Here is a 23,149-nt window from a genome sequence, read left to right on the forward strand (position 1 = left end):
TATACTATACTACTATAATATATATATATATATAATATAATATACTATATATATATATATATATATATATATATATATATATACACACACTATATATATATATATATATATATATATATATATATATATATATATATATATATATATATATATATATAAAACTATATATATATATATATATATATATATATATATATTAGTTACATATAGCGAGTTAGAATGTTCATATGTGTAATCATCGTACAGAGCGAGTTAGAATCTGACATTAGATTCTTCCCCGCTCTGTCTCTCGTCGGATTGTGCCCCCGACGGACTGCGCACGCGCCAACCCCAGCCGATCAGCTGTTCTGACAGGGTGACGTCACTTACGGAGCATGCGCAGTCCGACCCGGGCATTATCCGACGGAGGGCATTCCTCGACACGACAGGGGCACTCCAATACAGTAGGTGTGTTACTGGACAGAGTACCAGGAGGGAAAAAAGCCTAAAAAAAAAAAAACTGATGCAGCCACCACATTTAACGATTGGTTAGCTACAGTATATACATTTTTGGTTTTGGGATTAATATTGCTTTAAGTCGTTATGATGACACAAGGGTGGGTCTCTGGTTCTGTATGTTCACTTATGTACATATAAAGACTTTATTGTATTGCATGGCCCCAAAATGTTGGTCTGTTTTACTGATCTGACATGGCACTCATAAATAAGTTTATATGTTTGTAACTGAGTGCTGGTGACATCTCATCCTTCTACTGTGGTTTACATGGTGCTTTCACTATGAGCATCCAACTGATACTAAGGTCGAACGCTGTAAAGAGAGCAGTCACCATCTTTTGATTTATCAAACAGACATGAGACATTATTTCAAGTTAAGTCTTCTTTACAGATGGTAAACAGTGTGCACACATGTAATACATACCTGCATTGTGATCAACATTTAAACCAAACAAATCCATGAAATCATTCTTGACTGAACCAACAAATCAGCATGACATCATGGCCTGTAATTTATCATGGATGCTAAACAAAAATGTGAGAAATAAACCTTGCTTTTGGCCTTGAACATAGAAAACTTCCTGCCAACTCAACAAATGCGGCTTTTGACACATGAAGAAACCCAAAGTATTAGGATGCTATCGATGTGAGATTACATTAAAGTTTTAGTGTTTATCATCCTTGTAATTGGTACTTTGCTGTGTTCTATCCCAGCTGTTCTTCCACACACATCCCACGCAGGAGCACAATGACAGGATACAGGTTGCTACAATGTTGTTAAACTTACAGAACAAAGAATAAGGGAGGAAAAACTGCATAGCTCGAGGTCTACAGAGCTGCCAGTCATTACATTTGAAATGATCCTATCATAAAAATGACAACAGTCTGTGTTATAGCTGAAAAGCTGACTAGTTAGTGCCTTTAACCACCTCCACTCCAGGCCAATTCTGACATTTCCCTCATACATCTGTATTCATTTTTTTAAACCCTCAAAAATTATATATTTTTTAATCACAGGCCCTGGAGAATAAAATGGTGGGTGTTGTAATTTTTTATGTTGCGCAATATTTTCACAGCGGTTTATCAAATGCAAACTTTCAGGAAAAAAATATCCTTTAGGCTGGGTTCACACTTGCTGCAGCCGCGGCTTACAGTATGGGGTCCAGTGTGACCCTGTACACTGATTCAGTGCGAATAAGGTCTGAATTTTTCCCTGAATTTGTACCTAATTCGGAGCCAAAGATGCACAGGACCCGTTTTAAGTGCGGACATCAGCCGCCCCGCAGCTGTGTAAACTGGCTCTATTGGGAGCCGGTCACACTCTCCTGTCATGCAAATTGTACGTGGGGAAACTCAAATCCAATTCACATACGTGTGAACCCATAAGTGTTAACCCAGCCTTAATTAATTTAAGTGCAAACAAGCACAACATAACAATACATTTTTGGTAAAATACACAGTATCTCACAAAAGTGAATACACCCCTCACATTTTTGTAAATATTTTATTATACCTTTTCATGTGACAACACTGAAGAAATTACACTTTGCTACAATGTAAAGTAGTGAGTGTACAGCTTGTATAAGGCCTCATGTACACTGCTACTTGTAAACTGACATTTAGGAGCAGTTGGGCGTTTTTTTTTTTTCAGAAGCCCCTGAACCCTCCTCTATGTTATCTTATCTGTCCATGTACACTTGGTCGTTTACAGTCATTTAGAGGCAGTTGAGTTCAGTGTCGTTTTTTGGAAAGCAATTATTTGCGTTCAGGATGTTCAGAACGTGTGTTTACCAGCGTTTCAAACGCAAAACGTGACCGAATGCGATCCCCCGCGTTTAGCGCTTGCTTTTTTCCTGTTTAAAGGGGAATGATTTTTTGACCTCTAAAAACGGATCTGAGTGCAAACGCCCGCTAAAGGCCTCTAAACGCGGCTGTAAACGCGACACAACGGACGTTTTAAACGTCCTTTACATAGCTGGTAAATTCCAGCGTTCAAAGGACTTTTTAAAACGTCACGTGCACATGTAGCCTAACAGTGTTAATTTTCTGTCCCTTCAAAATAGCTCAACACACAGCTATTAATGTCAAAACTGCTGGCAACAAAAGTGAGTACATCCCTAAGTGAAAATGTCAAAATTGGGCCCAGTTAGCCATTTTCTCTCCCCACTGTCATGTGACTTGTTAGTTTTACAAGGTCTCAGGTGTGAATGGGAAGCAGGTGTGTTAAATTTGGTGTTATCACTCTCACTCTCTCATACTGGTCACTGGAAATTCAACATGGCACCTCATGGAAAAGAACTCTCTGAAGATCTGAAAAAAAGAATTGCTGCTCTACATAAAGATGGCCTAGGCTATGAGAAGACAACACCCTGAAACTGAGCTGCAGCACAGTGGCCAAGACCATACAGCGGTTTAACAGGACAGGTTCCACTCAGAACAGGCTTTTTGCCATGGTCGACCAAAGAAGTGGACTGCAAATGCTCAGCATCATATCCAGAGGTTGTCTTTGGGAAACAGACGTATGACTGCTGTCAGCATTGCTGCAGAGGGGGAGGGAGGTCCACCTGTCAGTGCTCAGACTATTCGCCGCACACTGCATCAAATTGGTCTGCATGGCTGTCATCCCAGAGAGAAGCCTCTTCTAAAGATGATGCACAAGAAAGCTTGCAAACAGTTTGCTGAAGACAAGCAGACTAAGGACATGGAATACTGGAACCATGTCCTGTGGTCTGATGAGCCCAAGATAAACCTTTGTTCAGATGGTGTCAATCGTGTGTGGCAGCAACCAGGTGAGGAGTACAAAGACAAGTGTGTCTTGCCTACAGTCAAGCATGGTGCTGGGAGTGTCATGGTCTGGGGCAGCATAAGTGCTGGGGAGCTACAGTTCATTTAGGGAATCATGAATGCCAACATGTACTGTGACATACTGAAGCAGAGCATGATCTCCTTCCTTTGGAGACTGGGCCGCAGATCAGTATTCCAACATGATAATGACCCCAAACACACTTCCAAGACGACCACTGCCTTGCTAAAGAAGCTGTGGGTAAAGGTGATGGACTGGTCAAGCATGTCTCCAGACCTAAACCCTATTGAGCATCTGTGGGGCATCCTAAAATGGAAGGTGGAGGAGCGCAAGGTCTCTAACATCCACCAGTTCCATGTCGTCATGGAGGAGTGGAAGAAAACTCTGGTAAACTCCATGCCCCAGAGGGCTAAGGCAGTGCTGGAAAATAATGGTGGCGACGCAAAATATTGACGCTTTGAGCCCAATTTGGACATTTTCACTTAGGGGTTTACTCACTTTTATGGCCAGCGGTTTAGACATTAATGGCTGTGTGTTGAGTTATTTTGGGGGGACAGCAAATTTACACTGTTATACAAGCTGTACACTCACTACTTTACATTGCAGCAAAGTGTAATTTCTTCAGTGTTGTCACATGAAAAGATATAATAAAATATTTACAAAAATGTGAGGGGTGTACTCACTTTTGCGAGATACTGTATATGCGCTCATTGACCAGCAAAAAACTACGATACCTAAAATGTCCACAGGCGACGCTTTAAAAGCCTTTACAGTTTACCAGTTTAGAGTTACGAAGAAGGTGTGGTGCTAGAATTATTGCTCTTACTTTGACTTTCAAAACAATACCTCACATGTGTGGTGCAATCACTGTTTACGTATGCGTATAGCAACTACGCCTATGTTCAAATTTGTGTGTGAGCACAGGGGGATGAAGGAGCCTTTAAAAATTGGATTTTTGACTTACCATAAAATCCATTTCTCTGATGTTCATTGACGGACACAGCTCCAGATCTTCTTGACCATTGGGTTATACTGCCCCCAACAGGAGTAGGACACTAGACAGAAAATTAATTTGACTACGCCAATGGGCAGTCTCAGGAGGTATACTCTTCCTCTCTGCTATAGGTACTCAGTTTTGTTACAGACACTATCAGAAGTAATACAACTCCAAAGATGGGTGGGTGCTGTGTCCGTCAATGAACATCAGAGAAAAAAAAGCCTTGCAGCCAAAAGAGGCATCCACAGATGGCAACACATCAACTCTTTAAAATTTTGTGAAAGTGTGCACTGACAACCAAGAAGTCACCATGCACACCTGTGTTACTGACGTCTGATGACAAAAGGCCCAAGAAGCACTGAGCGCCCACGTAGAGTGTGCTTCACAGGGAAAGGAGGAACCTGACCGCTAATTGAATAGGCCTGAGTCACTGTCTGTCTGATCCATCTAGAAATGGTCGCAGGAGAAGCAGATAGTCCTTTCCGAGGCCCATTCGTAAGCACAAATAGCGAGTCTGACTTCCTCGAAGACTCTGTAGCTGCCAGGTACATCCGAATAGCCTGAATCACATCCAGGGAATGCAATGCAATTTCCTCAGGATGTTTTGGCCTGGGATACAGGGAAGGCAACATTGTCCTCATTGAGATGGAAATCAGAGACCACTTTTGGAAGGAACGATGGGCAGGGGCTTAGTACCACCTTATCTTTGTGGACCACCAAATAAGGGGATCAACAAGACAATGCCACCAATTCTGACATCCTGCACACAGAGGTGATAGCCACCAAAAAGACCACCTTCTGGGATAGCGTAAACAGGGGAATCTCCCGAATATTTTTAAGGGGAGGCTTCTGTAGAGTTGAAAGTACCAAGTTGAGATCCCAAGGCGGCAGTGGGGGCCGCACTTGTGGACTCAAATGTCAAACCCCCTGAATAAAAGTACGCACCAAGGGGTGCGTGGCTAAGGGTCATTGAAAGAAGACCGCCAAGGCTGACACCTGACCCTTAATGGTACTCAATGGCAATTTCTGCTCAACCCCCCCCGTGAAGGAAGGTCAAGACCCGAGCCACTGAAAAAGAGCGAGGGTGAACATCAAGCGACCCACACCACGTAATGTACGCTTTCCCTGTACGATGGTAGGTCTACCTAGAAGTAGACTTCCTAGCCCTCAGTAGTGTGGGAATTACAGACCCAGACGAACCTCTATGCTTCAGCACCTGGCTTTTAACAGCCAAGCCGTCAAAGCCAGCAACTGTACAGCAGGATGGAAGATTAGCCATTGGGACAGCAGATCCTCCCTGAGAGGTAGTCTCCAAGGGGTGTCGGTGACCAGCCGCACCAAGTCAGCGTACCAAGATCGACGAGGCCAATCCGGGGCCACTAGAATGACCAGAATTCCTTCTGCCTTGATCCTGTGCAAGAGTCTCGGCAGAAGTTTGAGAGGAGGGAAGGCGTAAATCAGACGATACTAGCCCCACGGGCGTCCGCTAGCAGATCCCTTGACCTTGCCACAAACCTGTGCACTTTGCTGTTGAGCAGAGACACCAAAAGATCCACCTCGAGGGTGCCCCACCAGAGACACAGCTGATGAAACACCTCTGGATAAAGGAACCACTCCCCTTGGTCCAACACCTGCCAATGTTCCACCATTGGAATGTGTACGGCAGAGAGGGCTGTAAGGAAATGTTTTGCCCACCGAAGAATGCCTTGTACCTCCAGAGCTGCCAATACACTTCTTTTTCCACCCTAGTGATCTACATCCAGAGCTGCCAATACACTTCTTTTTCCACCCTAGTGATCTACATAAGCCACGGCCGCGGCATTGTCTGATTGGATTCGCACCGGACACCCCTGAAGGCAATCTATCGAGTGATTCAGGCACAGCCTGATCGCTCAGAGTTACAGTACATTGATCGGGAGTCTGGACTCTTCCAGTGTCCAAACTCCCTGTGCGGAGTTCCGACCCAGGAAACCTCCCCACCTGGACAGATTGGCATCCGTGGTGACCACTGTCCAATACAGGGGGAGAAAAGATTTGCCCTGGCGAAGAGCTGGAGAGCGAAGCCACCAGATCAGAGACCCTTTTGTTTTTTGGCTCAGCCGGATTTGATTGTCTAGAGCAGGGGTCTTCAAACTGTGGCCCTCCAGTTGTTCAGGAACTACAATTCCCATCATGCCTAGTCATATCCGTGAATGTCAGAGTTTTACAATACCTCATGGGATGTGTAGTTCTGCAACAGCTGGAGGGCCGGAGTTTGAGGATCCCTGGTCTAGAGACTTTGCACATTTGTCCAACTTTGGGCAAGATCTCCCTTTGCAGGGACCTTATATGGAACTGTGCAAACGGGACCGCCTCAAAGGTAAAAAACCATCATGCCCAGCACCCTCATGCAAGTCCGGAGGGATGACAACCTTCTGGACAGCAAGATATGAATCAAAGCATGCAACTTTTGGAGTTTGGCTAGAGCAGAGTCCAGAGTCAGACCCAGACAGTCCAGTTTTGAGAAAGGAACCAGAGCAGACTTCTGAAAATTCAAAAGCCAGCCAAACTCCCTCAGAGTCCGTATAGTGATGTCCATTTTGTCCATCAAAAGCAGTAGGAGACTCTGCTTGCAAGAGAAGGTTTCCCAGGTAGCCCAGCACTGTGATTCCTCACTGATGTAACAACATCAGCAACGGAGCCAACACCTTTGTGAAGACCCTAGGAGCAGAGGCAAAACCAAAGGGTAACGCCACAAACTGATAATGCTCCTCTCCCACAGCAAAGCGGAGAAAACGTTGGTGACAGACACATATTGGAATGTGTATAAAAGCGTCCTTGATGTCGATAGAGGCAAGGAAATCCCCCTGATGCAAGGATGCCACCACCATGCGAACAGACTCCATTATGAACTTCTGTACCCGTGCAAAGCAGTTCAGGGCCTTGAGATCCAGAATTGAACGCACCTTGCTATCTTTCTTTGGAACTGTGAACGGGTTTGAATAAAACCCCTGAAATTGTTCCAGAGTTGGAACCGGAACGATTACCCCTTAAAGTAACAGGTCTTGCACCACCCCGAAGAGGGCTTGCAATCAGTCCAGGGACAGATGCACATTGGAAGGAAAGAACGAAACTCGATCTTATAGCTGGACCATATCACTTTGTTAACCCACTTGTCTTGCACCAAGAGATCCACGGGTCCGGAAACCAGCAAAGATGTCCCCCCACCCCAGGCACAGGTGAGGGCGCACCTTTGTGCAGAAGGAGCCTTGTCTGCAGGTCTGGGGAAACCCGCTTTGGACTTGCCAGACTAAGTTCGCTTGGCTCCTCATGAAGAGGCCTTGAAACCTTGTCAGCCGACCCTGAGGAATGAAAAAACTTCCTGTGAGCCGAGAAGGACGGGCCACATCTGCGACAAGATTCCTTACCCTTACTAACCTGCTAAAGAAAGGTGCTCTTCCCCCCTGTGAGACTCTTAATTATGTCATCTAGGGTAGCTCCAAACAGGCGATCTCCTTGAAAAGGAACACCTTTGCCGCTTTTGAGGGCCTGCGGGTGCCAAAAAGGGACCGGCGCCTCTGAGGCAGCATCAGCCGCAACCTCCATTTTTAAAGTGTCACGCACTGACACAAACAGTGCATCCACCAGTGCCTTTTCATGCACGGCTAGAGGAGCAGAGGAATCATCCTCACTATCTGAGCAGACCGAGTAGGGTCGCTATATACTAAGTCTATGTAAACAAGGCAGACCGCTGTTCTGTCATAGATGAACACAGGGATCCTGTGTTCCTGCTATTCAGGAACACAGATCTCTATGATCATCTAGTGAGTCCATCCCCCACACAGTTAGAAAGCATCCCCTAGGGACACACTTAACCCTTTGAAAGCCCCTGATGTTAACCCCTTCCCTGCCAGTGTCAATAGTATTGTAACAGTGCATATTTTTAGTACTGATTACTGAGGTAATGTTACTGGTCCCCTCAAAAGTGTCAGTTAGGTGTCTGATCTGTCCGCCGCAATGTCGCAGTCCCGCTAAAAATCGCTAAAAATAAAGTAAAAATGCTATAAATCTATCGCCTAGTTTGTAGACGCGATAACTTTTGTGAAATCCAGCCAATATATACTTATTGGGATTTCTTTTACCAAAAATTTGTGGCAGAATACATATTGGCCTAAAATGTTAAAAAATTTGATTTTTGATTGTTTTTTACTTGGCTGTGTTTTATAGCAGAAAGTAAAAAAAAATTTTTTTTTTTTTAAATTGTCATTCTTTTTTTGTTTATAGCGCAAAAAGCAAAAACTGTAGAGGTGATCAAATACCACCAAAAGAAAGCTATTTGTGGGAAAAAAAGAACATCAATTTTATTTGGGTACAGAGTTGCACAACCGCGCTATTGTCAGTTAAAGTGCCGTATCGCAAAAAATAGCCTGGTCATTAAGGTAAAACCTTTCGGTCCAGAAGTGGTTAAAGTAACTGTGTCACTATGGTAAGTAAACAAATGAATAAGTTAACCTGTTAATGACCGCCCACTGCAGTTTTACTGCGGCAGGCAGCCCCTCCTGCGCAAACCAATGTAGGTATACATCGGTCGCGCGCCTGCAGCTAGGGGACTCCGATTGCCGCCGGCCACCCGCGATCGCTCCCCGCTGTGAGAGAAGGACGGTCAGTTGACCATTCTTCTCTCTGGAATGATCACAGAGCACCTGTGATCCTATCTATATGTGATCATTTCAAAAGGCCAACCCCCAAACAGTTAGAAATACTCCCCTAGGCTTACATTTAACCCCTTGATCACCCACTGTGTTAACCCATTCCCTGCCAGTGTCATTATTACAGTAACAGTGCATATTTTTAGCACTAATCACTGTAGTAATGTCACTGGTCCCCCCAAAAGTGTCAAAAATGTCAGTTAGCGGTCCGATCTGTCCACCGCAATGTCGCAGTCCCGCTAAAAAAAAAAACAATAAAAATTACATAAATCTTTCCCGTAGTTAGTAGACGTGATAACTTTTGCGCAAACCAATCAAAATCCGCTTATTGCGATTTTTTTTAAACAAATTGGCCTAAACTGTAAAAAAATTTAGATTTTTAAATTTTTCTCTTTGGGAATGTTATATAGCAGAATCTGAAAAATATATATATTTTTTTTTCAGAATTGTCGCTCTTTTTTTGTTTATGGCGCAACAAATAAAAATTGCAGAGGGGATCAAATACCACCAAAAGAAAGCTCTATTTGTGGTAAAAAAAAAAAGGACATCGATTTTATGTAGGTACAGTGTCGCGTGACCGCACAATTGTCCGTTAGAGTAACGCAGTGCCGAATAGCAAAAAATGGCCTAGTCATTAAGAGGGCAAATCCTTCCGGTCCAGAAGTGGTTAAAGAAGACAACTTACTTGAACTTCTGCTTCAAGGCAATATTGGCAGGTTTCACAAAATGTACAGTATGTACAGACGGCTGTCGACTATTAGCCCAACAAGTCACTTCCAATAGTTCATACAATCTAAGATTAACTGAGACTATAAATCCCCTTTTACCCTGATGTGGTGAAGTTTGACAGCACCGCGGGTGTAGCACAATATACCCGCAGAATAGCTGCACTTTCCTATAAAGTTTTTTTTTTCTTTTTTTCGTTTTTTAATATCCCATGGTTTTTGTGTGCGGGACATAAACTGTGCTATACCTGTGGTGCGGTCAGACTGCACTAACATCAGTGTGAAAGGGGCCTACCCTACATATGCAGAGGTAAACAGTATGGCAATCTGACAGCTACGAACCTGTAGGTAGGGCATATTTTTTTGCCCTACCTACAGGGTAGGGAAATATATGAGTCATGTACAAATCTTCTATCCATTTATTATCAAGAAAAAACAAGCAAACAGGTCGTAAACAGACTTCTAAAATGTTTGATAGTATTGAAATTCAGTCAGCATACATTTAAAAGACTTAAATATAAACAACTAAAAGCAAGTTCTGCGGAATCGATAAGTGAAATCGGACTTGAAAATAAAATTTCCATAACACTTCACGTAATCAAGATATAATATTTACTGTACTTGTACTTCAGAAACACGTCTAATAGCATATAAAATACAGAATAATAGCTTTCAAAGGTAACAAAAACATTGCAATACTGTGACCTTTGTAAAGTAGCTCTACAAAATGTACGGTTTCAAGACACTAGGAAATTGTTAGGTAGCCAAAATCCTTACCGTTTTTCCGTTCTTTAAGCGGGGGCAATTGCTGGACCGATTGCAATGTCAGCTCCTGAAAATCATGGGCAACTGCTTCACTTTGAGGACTGGGAGCCAGGTGGAGAGAAGACCCCGCTTCCTCATCTTGAGTCATTTGATGGTCCATTGTGGTACAAGATGACGAAGAAAAAGACTGATCTTACTTTGCTTTTTCAACGCAAGACTGTAGAAACAAAATCAAACTAAAAATTAAATTAGATAAAAAGCTTATGACAATCAAGATATTCTTTCACATGAAAGTTTTATAGAGCATTGAAACAATCTTTCTTTTACACATTCCTTATTACTGAATATTAGTTTAGACACATCTGTAGAGAGTAGATGCAAAAATAATATAATTAAGTTAAAAGGTAACCATTTTGAGTGAATAAATCATTTAATCTTTTCTCATCATACACTGTCAACTGGATTCTTTGTCTTGTAAGATATTAATATGTCAAAAGAAAAAAAATGGATTTTTGACTTACCGTAAAATCCTTTTCTCTGAAGTTCATTGACAGACGCAGCTCCATATTCTTCTTAACCATTGGGTTATGCTGCCCGCTACAGGAGTAGAACACTAGACAGGAAAAAACTTTACCACGCCTATGGGGCAGTCCCTGAAGGCATACACCCACTCACTCTGCTATAGCAGTGGTCCTCAACCCTGGTCCTCAGGGCCCACTAACAGGCCAGGTTTGCAAGATAACTGAAATACATTCCAGGTGATATAATTTGCTGCTAAGTGATTGCAGTATTCTAGTCTGCATCTCCCCAAGGTAATACTTAAAATCTGGCCTGTTAGTGGGCCCTGAGGACCGGAGTTGAGGACCACTGTGCTATAGGATTCAGTTTTGTTGCAAGCAGTGTCAGAAGTAAAAACCCCAATTCACTCAGAAATAGAGAGGCGGGTGCTGCATCTGTCAATGAACTTCAGAGAAAAGGATTTTACTGTAAGTAAAAAATCCAGTTCTCTATCGTTCATTGACAGACGCAGATCCATTTTCTTCTTTACCATTGGGACGTCCCAAAGCAGTATTTGCATGAGGGGTGGGAAAACAACGCAGAGAAAGAACGTAATTCCCCAAAGGCTAAACTTAGCCAACCAAGTAACATGGAGCTCAACCAGGAACAACTGGAGCTCACCTAGAAACAATATACACCCTCAAAGAGAAAAATTGCTCTTTTAAACAGCAGCCTGCAAAACCTTGCTGCCAAAAGAAGCATCCGAGGATGCCAAACACAACACTACTGTACTTTGTAGAAGTTTGTGAACGTGTACACAGCGACCAAGTTACCACCTTGCAAACTTGCATTACTAACGCCTGATGGCGAAAAAGGCCCAAGAAGCACTCAGCGCCCTAGTAGAATGCGCCTTCACAGGGAAAGGTGGAACCTGACCCTTCAGTGAATAACCCTGTACCACCGTCTGCCTGATCCATCTGGATATGGTTGCAGCAGATGCAGCCAATCCCTTCCGAGATCCTTCCGTAAGGACAAAAAGTGAGTCTGATCCCTGAAAGATTCGGTAACCACCAAGCAAACCTTAATTGCCCGAACCACAGCCAAAGAATGCAAGGCACTTTTCTTGGGATGCTTGGGCTTAGGACAGAGTGAAGGCAGCACAATGTCTTCATTCAATGGAAATCAGAAACCACCTTAGGAAGAAAACGGCTGATTAGGCCGAAGTACCACTTAATCTCTGGGGACCACCAGAGGAGGAGAACGGCAGGACAGCACCGCCAATTCAGACACTCTGCAGCAGAGGTAATAGACACCAAAAAGGCTACCTTATGACAGTGTAAGCAGAGGAATCTCCCTACGTTTTCAAAGGGAGGTTTTTGAAGAACAGACAGTGACAAGTTAAGATCCTACGGAGGTAACGGGGACCGTATCGGAGGAGCCACATGACAAACTCCCTGGATAAAAGTGTGAATCAAAGAATGCGTAGCTAAAGGGCGTTGAAAAAACACCTCAAAAGCCGACACCTGGCCTTTAGTAGTACCCAAGGCCAACCGCTGCTTAACCCCTCTTTGGAGGAAAGCCAATATCTTAGCCATAGCCACTGAAAATGAGTGTGGATGCACCTTAATAGATTCACACTATGAGATGTATGATTTCCACGTACGATGATAAATCTTCCTGGAGGTAGATTTTCTAGCCTTCAACAGTGTAGGACTCATTGAGTCAGAAAGACCTCTATCCTTCAACACCTGGCTTTTGACAGCTACGCCTTTAAAGCCAGTGACCATAAAGCAGGATGGAAGATCGGCCCTTGAGACAACAGATCTTCCCTGAGAGGAATTCTCCAAGAAGCATCGGCAACCAACCTTACCAGATCTGCATACCAAGACCAGAATCCCTTCCACCTCTATTCTGAGCAGAAGCCTCGGCAGAAGTTCCAGCAGAGGAAACGCATAGATCAGCTGATACTGACCCCAAGGAGCCACCAGTGTGTCTGTGGCGTCAGCCAGAGGATCCCGAGACCTGGCTACAAACCTCTGTACCTTCTCCTTGAGCCGAGAAACGAACAGGCCTACATCGGGTGTCCCCTACCGGACACACAACAGGTGAAACACCTCCAGGTGCAGAGACCATTCCCCCTGATCCAATACCTAAGGACTCAAGAAATACGCCTGCCAGTTCTCCACTCCGGGTATATGCACGGCGGAGGGGGCTGGAACAAAAATTTCTGCCCATATTAAAATCTCGGCCACCTCCCGGACCGCAAGGACACTCTTGGTGCCCCCTTGATGATTGACGTAAGCCACGGCCCGTAGCATTGTCTAAATGAACCCGAACTAGACAACCCTGCAGACGATTTGTACAGTGACTCAAGCTAAGCTTTATCACTCAGATTTCCTGAATATTGATCAGAAGTCTGGACTCTTTCAGAGTCCAGGTCCCCTGGACACACAGCTTTCCAAGTACTCCCCCCAGGGCCAAGGAACGGAGCCACCACAGAAAAGCACTTCTTGTGTTTTGACTCAACTGAATCAGATTGTCCAAAGATTTTGGATCCTTATTCCACCTGACAAGAATACCCCTTTGCAGAGGTCTCGTGTGAAACTGAGAAAATGGAACCGCCCTGAAGGTAGACACCATCAGGCCTAGAGCTCGCATGCAAGTCTGCAATGAGGACAGAGTGCTGGATATCGGCAACCGAGTAGCCCTCTGCAACTTTTGCAGCTTTTCCAGGGGAAGAAACACCCTCGCAGAGGCTGGGTCCAGAGTTAGTCCCATTTTGGAGGCTGGGACCAGAGCAGATTTTCTGAAATTGATGGTGAAACCAAACTCTTGCAGAGTCCATACAGTGATTGACAGATTGCCCACCGGAACTAAGTGGGAGTCTGCTCTTAAGAGGAGATTGTCCAGGTACCCTAGTACCGCAATCCCCCGCTGTCACAGTAATGCCAATACCGGAGCCAACGCGTTGATGAAGATACTTCACAGTCAAAAAGAAAATGACCGCACTCAGGAACTAAATGAAAATATCGAAGTATTTAATTCCTCACCAAGGATAAATACAGACAGTACATCACAGGGACATGCGACAGGTTGACACGTTTCACGATACTGGAGAATGCTTACTCATAACCATGGTGGTTATGAGTAAGTGATCTTCAGTATCGTGAAATGCGTCAACCTGTTGCATGTTCCTGTGATGTACTGTCTGTATTTATCTTTGGTGAGGAATTAAATACTTCGATATTTTCATTCAGTTCCTGAGTGCGGTCATTTTTTTTTTGACTGTGAAGTATCTGGATGGCAGATCCGACTCGCACCGGAACGCTTTGCCTCACCTGAGAGGCTTTTTTTGTCAGTATCACTTTGATGAAGACCCTGGGGGCGGAGGCGAGACCAAATGGTAACGCCACAAATTGATAATGTTCCTCTCCTACAGCGAAGCGTAGAAGACACTGGTGTCCAGCGTAAATAGGGATGCAGATATGAGTCCTCGATATCGATAGAGGCCAAAAAGTCCCCTTGGAGTAGGAATGCCACTACCATGCGAATGGACTCCATTCAAAACCCCTGTACCCGCACTAAGCGATTCAGAGCCTTGAGGTCCAGAATTGGACTCACTTTTCCTTCTTTCCTGGGAACAGTAAACAGGTTTGAATAAAACCCTTGAAAGCGTTCCAGAGAGGAAACCAGCACAAACACCCTTTGCGACAGCAGATCTTGTACTGCCTCTCGTAGATCCCTTAACCGATCTGAAGAAAGGCGTAGATTAGATGGGAAGAATCTGGCCTAAGGTCGAGACCTGAATTTGATCTTGTAACCCGATCGGAGCGGCTCGTGAGCCCATTTGTCCTGAATCACAATAATGGCGGCAAGACTGTCACTAAAAAAGAAGCGCCCCCACAGACCCACCCAGATCAAGGGAGGGGCCATTGGACAGGAGGGAGGGGCTAGGAGCTCCAGCCAGGGACTCAAGAAGAGAGGGAACCAACTGCACAGAGGAGGTAAGTATAACATATTTAAAAAAAAAAAAAAAAAACTTTACAATCACTATAAGGCCTGGTTCACATCCATGTGTTTTTGGTGCTTTTTGCAGAAACGCACTACAGTTCATTTAACATGGTTTCCTATGGGACACGTTCACATCTATGCTTTTTTCAGCCACTGCGTTTTTGGAAAGGGTTGGGGACACCATACCCCCCCCCCCCCCCGGACCACACCAGGCTGCCGCACACTGTACCCCCCCCCCCCCCGGACCACAGCGAGACAGGAGAGAAAGGAGAGACAGGACAGGGGAGACAAGACAGGACCCCCCCCCCCTCACTCACCCTGCCTGGATGCAGCAGCAGGTGGCAGCAGCTTCGGCTTCTTCCCCCTGTCTTCTGCGTCTCCTCCCTCCTCCTCCATTCCCAATGGCATGGCTTCTCCTTTCGGCCAATCGGGAAACAGTTCTCAAAACCCACTTCCTGATTGACCAGGAGGAGGATCTGTGTGACAATAGCGAATTTTCATTCGCTATTGTCACACAAGTGGGTAGGCTCCGGACGCACTGCTCTGCACTCCGAGCCCACCCTTTTTTTTATCCTGTGAGAGCCTCTGGCTCTAATTATGTGGTTAAAAAAAAAGCCCCATTGAACTCCATGCGTCCGGCGCCCCGCATGTAGATTAGGGGGCCGGGCGCATGGATGGGGGGGGGGGTGCCCCTGCGCCCCATATACACCAACCGCCACTACTGTTCAAAACTGCTTTTTTTGCCTTTTAGACTAAGACTTCAACGGAGAAGCTGCAGAAAGGAGTGTAGTGCGTTTTTGTTATGATCTGCATTTTCTAATCTGCCCAACAACAAATTGGCCAAAAAAAACCCATAAAAAATGCAAATTGCTGAAAAATCAAAACAGAAAAAGAAATGCAGAAATGGATCAAAAGCAAACTGCATAGGTGTGAACTAAGCCTAAACCTCAGGCACATCCTAAACACTTTGGAATCAGCTGTTTAACCAAGTACAGCTACAATACTATTTACATTATGCACCAAAATCTAACTGAAAAGGACACAAATTAAATTCTTAAAAAGTACATGCATAAAGAAGCAAATCACAAAAGCGGAAAAGATAACACAATTACTCAAAAGTAAGGAAAAATTGCTGCATACAGTACCCCACAATTCTTTGCTATCACAGAAGCATAAAAATTTAATTAGTAAAGATATCCGTAGACATTAGAAGTATATCTCTATATCTGACGATAAAAAGTGATGTGGAAATGGATGTAAAAAAATTTGTAAAAAAATATATTATTTTAATCAAAATTTGTGTATGTGTCCCCACTGGGGTAATTCACCTCCCAGTTTTGTCCTGTGACCGTTGTCCATTACACAGAAAGTGATAGCAAATCCAACTTGCTGATCTGTTATGAGAATAGGAGTTGAGGGGAAATCTTTCAATTGGGACACCTGTACTCCTGACTTTGGAGAAATTTTCTGTTGCATCACTGAACAAGAAGTGACGGTAAATCTCCCAAATGTGACAAAAAAAAACTCTTAGAACCAAACACACTTTTGTGATGTGATGTGATGTGCTGTGTGCTAACAGTATAGCACACTGCAGCTGCAATGCACCAGCAGTAACACACTAAAGTGTACGTTGTGTTGTGCTGTTATCGGGAAAAAATGTCCATATCTGTTTTTTGGTCTGTTTCTTGACTGTTACCAGCCAAAAATGAATGGACTGTCTAATGCAAGGCACATTAATGCAGAACACAAGAAAAACAAGGTGTGAATATGCCCTTAAAATGCAAGTGTTGGGATAAAAAATTATGAAAGAAACAGAAATTTTAATTTATACTGCATAAAAAAAAAGGTTTTTAGAGATCTACAAATCACTCTACAAATCAAATTTGTAGACATGGAAAATTAATATAAAGTGGTTGCACAAACGTCTAAGAATAAACTGATCAGTTAGACACCAAACATCCTTAGGCCCCTTTCATACAGGCAGACCGTTCAGATCCCCCTGTCCGTTTTTTTGGGCGGATCTGAACGGTCAATGGGGCATCAGATGTTAGCGATGACATGTCCGCTGACATCCGATCCGATCCGGCAAATCTGGACGGATGGAAACCCTATGCACAAAGGAATAGATACCAGTCCTGCTGATGGGTTAAGGACTACCAGTATTGACACTGACCCTAGCCAAATGCAAAACTAGTGAAAAACAGTCAGATAAAATGAGTAGGAAAAATTTTTTTAGCGGCCTCTACTAGTAAAACTATTCCTGTTTTGGGGGTTGTCCCATTTTTGCCCATCTTGTGCACCTGTTGGTATTTCATTAACACCAAAGCAGCTGAAACTGATTAACAACCCCCTCTGCTACTTAACCACTTAAGCCCCGGGCCTGTTTTTCACACTCTTTACAAGTTAAAATCAGTTTTTTTTGCTAGAAAACTACTTAGAACCCCCAAACATATATATATATATATATATTTTAGCAGAGACCCTAGAGAATAAAATGGAGATTATTGCAATATTTTTTATCACACCGTATTTGTGCAGCGGTCTTCCAAACGCAGTTTTTTTTAAAAAAAAATTCACTTTTTTTATTTAAAAAATAAGAAACCAGTAAAGTTAGCCCAATTTTTTTCCATAATGTGAAAGATAATGTTACGCCGAGTAAATAGGTACCCAACATGTCATGCTTCAAAATTGCGCACGCTCACGGAATGGCGACAAACTTTGGTACTTAAAAATCCCCATAGATGACATTTTAAAAATTTCTACAGGTTGCCATCTTAGAGTTACAGAGGAGGTCTAGGGCTCAAATTATTGCTCTCGCTCTAACGATCGCGGCGGTACCTCACATGTGTGGTTTAAACACTGTTTACATATGGTTTGCACATGCGTTCGCTTCTGCGCACGAGCTAATGGGGACAGGGCTCTTTAATTTTTTTTACTATTTTTTTTATTTATTATTTTTACACCGTTTAAAAAAAAAAAAAATAATAATTTGATAATTTTTATTCCTATTACTAGGAATGTAAACATTCCTTGTAATAGAAATAGGCACAACGGGACCTCTTTTTTTTGTGAGACCTGGGGTCAAAAAGTCCTCAGATCTCACAAGTACACTAAAAGGTGAAAAAATAAATAAATAAATAAAATGGAAAAAAAAAAAGGGACCTTTAAACCGGTTGCTAGGCAACGACGTTTGTCGTCGCTCCAGTCCTCCAAGACCATAGAGTCGAGTGAGGGCAAGCTTGCCCTCACTTGACATCCTGTCTGTGAGGATCCGGGACCGGATCGTTTTTGCTGCTGCCGGCAGGTCAGGTAAGCGGGGAAAAGTACCGGGACGCGGCGCGGGAGGGCACCACTTCTGCTGCCCCGGAAGGGTGATCCCGCGGCGAATCCGCTTGGGACCACCCTTATCGGAAAGCCGCCCACCCGCCGTTTAAAAAAATACCAGGGTTATGGGAGCTATCTGCTGCCATAACACCGGTATTTAGGTTTAAACTGCCGACATAAATAGTCATTGGGCGGTCGTTAAGTGGTTAACTGACCAGATCAATATCACAAGAGTTTAATTTACTTGATGCTGTACTCTGATTAAAAAGGGTTCCTTTTATTTTTTTTAGCAGTGTATATAACATACCTGGCCGATGCCCCTGGAAGCTGAACCTGTGCCAAGCAGCAACACCACTGCTTACTGAACACAGAAGGTTGGATGTTCAGCATGAGTGTCATTCAGAGAATGCTTTGTATTTTCTGAATGAATGCAAAGCGGGCAAGTGTTGACACAATGCAGGAGAGCAGGCATTTGGCACAGAACCCAGAAGCATGTAGAGATCACTGAAGCAGCAGTGTCTACTTCAATGATTTCCAGCTTCCAGGGTCCTCAGCTAGGTATGGTATATACAGTACATAATTACATTGGACCAAGCTAGACTAATGCAACTATGTATGACATACTGATGCCTGGAATTATTCTTTAAGAGAAATACACATCAGATCTGTATTATATTTGGCATCTAACAAATCATAATTTCACTCTACTATACAATATGCTGGTGATCAGGTTGTGAAACCTTGTCATGCTAACCATAATAATACACACTCCAACGAACACCTTGGACCCTCAATTTGATGGATTTAGCTCTGCGACACTCTCTTGAAAGCCCAGAAAACACCACTTAATTTGGCAGCCAGTGACTTTTCATATCTGGTTGGACTCTTAAAGTAGTTCAAACTCCATACTGAACAGAACCAAACCAAAAACCAGACATCACTTAAATGTTTTTTTGACACTTCTAAAACTTTTCTTGATAATTATTGCCCTTTTCTCTTTTTATTTTCAAAAACAATAAAAATTGTTAAGCTAAATATCTGAATGCTTTAACTAGAAATTAATAACTTTGCCTTTTGAAGAATCTACCATAGTAAAAACACTATTACATTTCTGTCTGGGGGTGGCAGCAAGCAATGAAGAAATTTTTTTTTTTAAAGGTCAAAACTGTAGTGGATGCTGTGAACAGTGTGTGTTTCCATTAAAACACATTGTAGCAGCTGCTGTATGTGTGTAAAGGGTTAACTGGTCAGTTAACCTGCCCCAGTGAAGGTCGCTCTTAGCCTGTTAGTAGTTAGACTGTTGCCCTGTAAACTTAAAAATTCCCAATAGTTCTTTTTTCTTAAAGCGAATGTGCTTTTTTGAAATAACAAACATGTTATACTTACCTGCTTTGTGCAATGGTTTTGCACAGAGCAGCCCCCCCGATTCCTCCTCTTCTGGGGTTCCACGCCAGCGCTTCTGGCTCCTCCCCCCGCTGAGTGCCCCCAGAGCTAGCTACTTGCTTGCACTGATGTGAGCTCAATCCCGAGCTTCGCCCTGTGTTTTCAATGACACACACACAGTAAGGCTCAGCCCCACCCCCCACTCACAGGCTGTAATTGACAGCACCAGGAGCCAATGTCTCTTGCTGCTGCTTCCATGTCCAGTATAAGGGGGAACTGGGGGGAGCTGCATGCAGAACGTTTTTTTTTACCCTAATGCAGAGAATGCATTAAGGTATAAAACCTTCTACCTTTACAACAAATTTAACACGCATAAAACTGCAAACATCCATGCACCTATATATAATCACTTTAAAGTATACTCTTATTTAGGATCAAGCAGAGCTCTATTTTGCCTTTATGTTGCCCATTCAAAGAGGGTAGGAACTTGTGCTGACTGCCGATGGCATGGAATAACTGTCCTGGCTGCTTTTAAAACCTGTCGTAGAATACCTCCAAAAATATTTTTATTTGATTTGGGAAGTATTAAAAGCAGGACCACCTACCTCCGTATGCCCGCCAGGAGACAGATGCCAGTGGAGGTCGTGGCCCTGTATGGGGACCTATGGGTCTATATCTTCTTTCTACCCTTGCATAGTACATAACTAGGACTGTTGCTATAAATGCCTGATATTTTGTACCCTATCTCATATTTGGTTTATGTCTGCAAGAGGGGGGTCCGCGGGGGTCGTTGCTAACTGCCCAGCGCGGACGTTCCTTCAGATCTTGTACTGTATTGCATGTTATCTTCCTGTGTTATATCACAATTGTTGTATTTTTTGGCATACCTTTCAATAAAGAATTTATTAAAAAAAAAAAAAAAGCAGGACCACCTGCAAGGAATTTAGAATGGTTGAATTTCTAATTTTTGCATACAACTAAGAATTTGATCCCAAAATCTATAGATAGGGGAACAGGCCCACCAAATATGCATGAGTGAATGCTGGCATAGTTGACAACTCCAACAAAGATCTGAAACAGAATAATAGAGGAGGCAGAGAAGGGTAGGACACCTATAGCACATACTAAGGAGTTTAAAATCGGTCTCTTGAGCATTTAAAAACAGTCTACATTTTTATGAACTGTTGCCTAATTTTGTCAAAATCATCTACACTACTTGATGATATTCTTTTCCGTAGAGTCAGACATACCCAGTGACCCTTGATTTTTTTGTTTAACTGTAACTGAAAGAAAAGTCATATGACTAAATTAGGAACAACAAAATATTGGTGGAATTGGTCATCTTAAACTGGCCATACACTGACTTTTTATTTTCCATTCAGCCTGATGGCCTTCACAGAGAGAATGAACAAATCTCCCACTGTGGCTATTGTATTTGGACAACTTGCCCCACCAACAGTCCAAATACAATCTGATTGGATGTAATGACTTTTAGGCCTACAATTTTCCACCCAGCTCCAAAGAAACCACAATTAAATGGCAAATACAAAAACACATAAATGTTATCATTTCAAACATACAGATCTTTTATTTCATAAGAACAATTTAGTGAAATTAAAAAATGTTCTATACCTGTGAAGATTACATAAACATTGAAAAAAAAAACATGTTGTAGAAGTTCTCTCGCTGACACCGTTAATACACTTCTGTTGATATGTATACACACAATTTATTGCAACCTAATCTGCTGGATTTTCCTTGCAGAGTTTTTTCAAGACCGGCTTATTTTCATATACTACATAAGTATGCCCTCTGAGAGGAGGATTGCTCATAATGCAATACCTTTTGTTCCATAAAATCCAAAGACTCTCAAAGGAAAATGTAGCTTGGAGTAGCTAAGCTTGTGAAATTGGAGCAGTATTACATGACTAGTTTACAGAATTTGCTGTACAAAATGCTAATTTCAGCATTTAGCAATATTACGTTTTATTTAAAAAAAATAAAGCAGAATTCTAACTTGTATGTCATTTGAAGAGCAGCAAAGGTTTCCCACAGATGGACATATAAACTGGAGTTGGTTTACTAAAAACTGGAGCACGCAAAATGTGGTGCAGCGGTGGATGGTAGCGAATCAGCTTCTAACTTCAGCTTGTTCAATTAAGCTTTGACAGAAATAGTGGAAGTTGATTGGATTCTATGCAGAACTTTACCAGATTTGGCACTCTCTAGTTTTACTAAATCAACCCCTGTGTATATCCAGGGAAAAGCAGGTGGAGACATTTGTCTTTCAATGATTTAAGAACTCCCTGCAATTTTCACCTAACATTGACAGAAGTGCATACACGTGATTCCGGATTCTTCACTCTTTTCCCACAGGTAATGCAATCAGGACTGCCTACTGTTATTGCCTTCTAGTTTATGTGAACTATTGTGGTGAGTGGTGCTCAGTATCAGACACATTTTCTGTTCTTAACCACTTGCTGACCAGTCACCGTAGTTTTGAGGCAGCAGGTCGGCTCTGTACACAAAACAAAGTACCTGTATGTCGCTTCATGTAACAGATAGTGGGGGCGTGCGCACGCGTCAATTGGCTAGAAGGGGAGCCAATCAGCAAGTCTGGCGGCCAATGTAAACAAGGCAGACCGCTGTTTTGTCAGTGATGAACATGACCGCTGTTTTGTCAGTGATGAAAGTGATAGAAATAGTAATGCATAGATAGTAACAGTCCTTAGTATGCAGAAGTAGATAGTGTAAGTTTGATAGGAAGGAATCCCCTGTGGGGTACTTATCACTAGTTAGATTAGTAAGCTGAAGGGTCCGGTAATGAGTGAATGATCGGGTAGCGAGATACGGGATCAATAGCGAGGTTCCGGTATCCAGGTATGGCAATAGCTGGAGGCTCCGGCAGCGTAAGACAAGGCTGTATACCATGCGGTTTGAACGAACAATTTGTGAGAGAGAAGCCGGCGATTGAAATAGCCACTCAGAGCGGCGCTTAGTGATGACGTCATGCGGCTTAAAGGTATATGCGTTCCATCTAGCTGAAAAGGTGGGACGCAATATGAAGAAGGAAATGACCTATAAGGGTACCGAAGGTACCAGAATCTTACAGCTGTGAGGTTTTACACTATGGAGTTCTTCTTTTTTATTTCATGATACCACACATTATATCCTTTGGGAGTCCAATTAGCGTATTCTTCAGTCAAGTTGTCAAGACTTCTGTTTGGATTCCTTGCTATATTTATTTATTTCTCTGGTAAGCACAATACCATTGGGAGCCTGGATTGATCACTCATTGTTTCTACACATCACCGTTTATTATTAAGAATTTTGGACTTATATATTGACACTCATCTGTTTCATTTATGAACTTTTAGCGCGACTTTATTATATTTATTCTGTTTTGGGTGTGGTCACACTTGAAGTTGCTGCTACTTATTTCTTTCCATTAGCGTGGTTA

At 43.0% G+C, this 23,149-nt stretch overlaps 1 protein-coding gene across 3 annotated transcripts in view; it reads right to left on the minus strand.

Moving 5' to 3' along the window:
* MRTFB (myocardin related transcription factor B) overlaps nt 1–23,149 on the minus strand; it is a 496,818-nt gene that overhangs the window by 285,379 nt on the left and 188,290 nt on the right. For all 3 annotated transcript variants that reach the window (XM_082260025.1, XM_082260028.1, XM_082260026.1), the window contains one exon: nt 10,486–10,690. In XM_082260025.1, the coding sequence (XP_082116151.1) occupies nt 10,486–10,633 (148 nt within the window). In that variant the 5' untranslated portion in view covers nt 10,634–10,690. The remainder of the gene's footprint in view (nt 1–10,485; nt 10,691–23,149) is intronic.

Source organism: Pelophylax lessonae, assembly GCF_965119305.1.
Source record: "Pelophylax lessonae genome assembly, chromosome: 6".
NCBI lineage: Eukaryota > Metazoa > Chordata > Amphibia > Anura > Ranidae > Pelophylax > Pelophylax lessonae.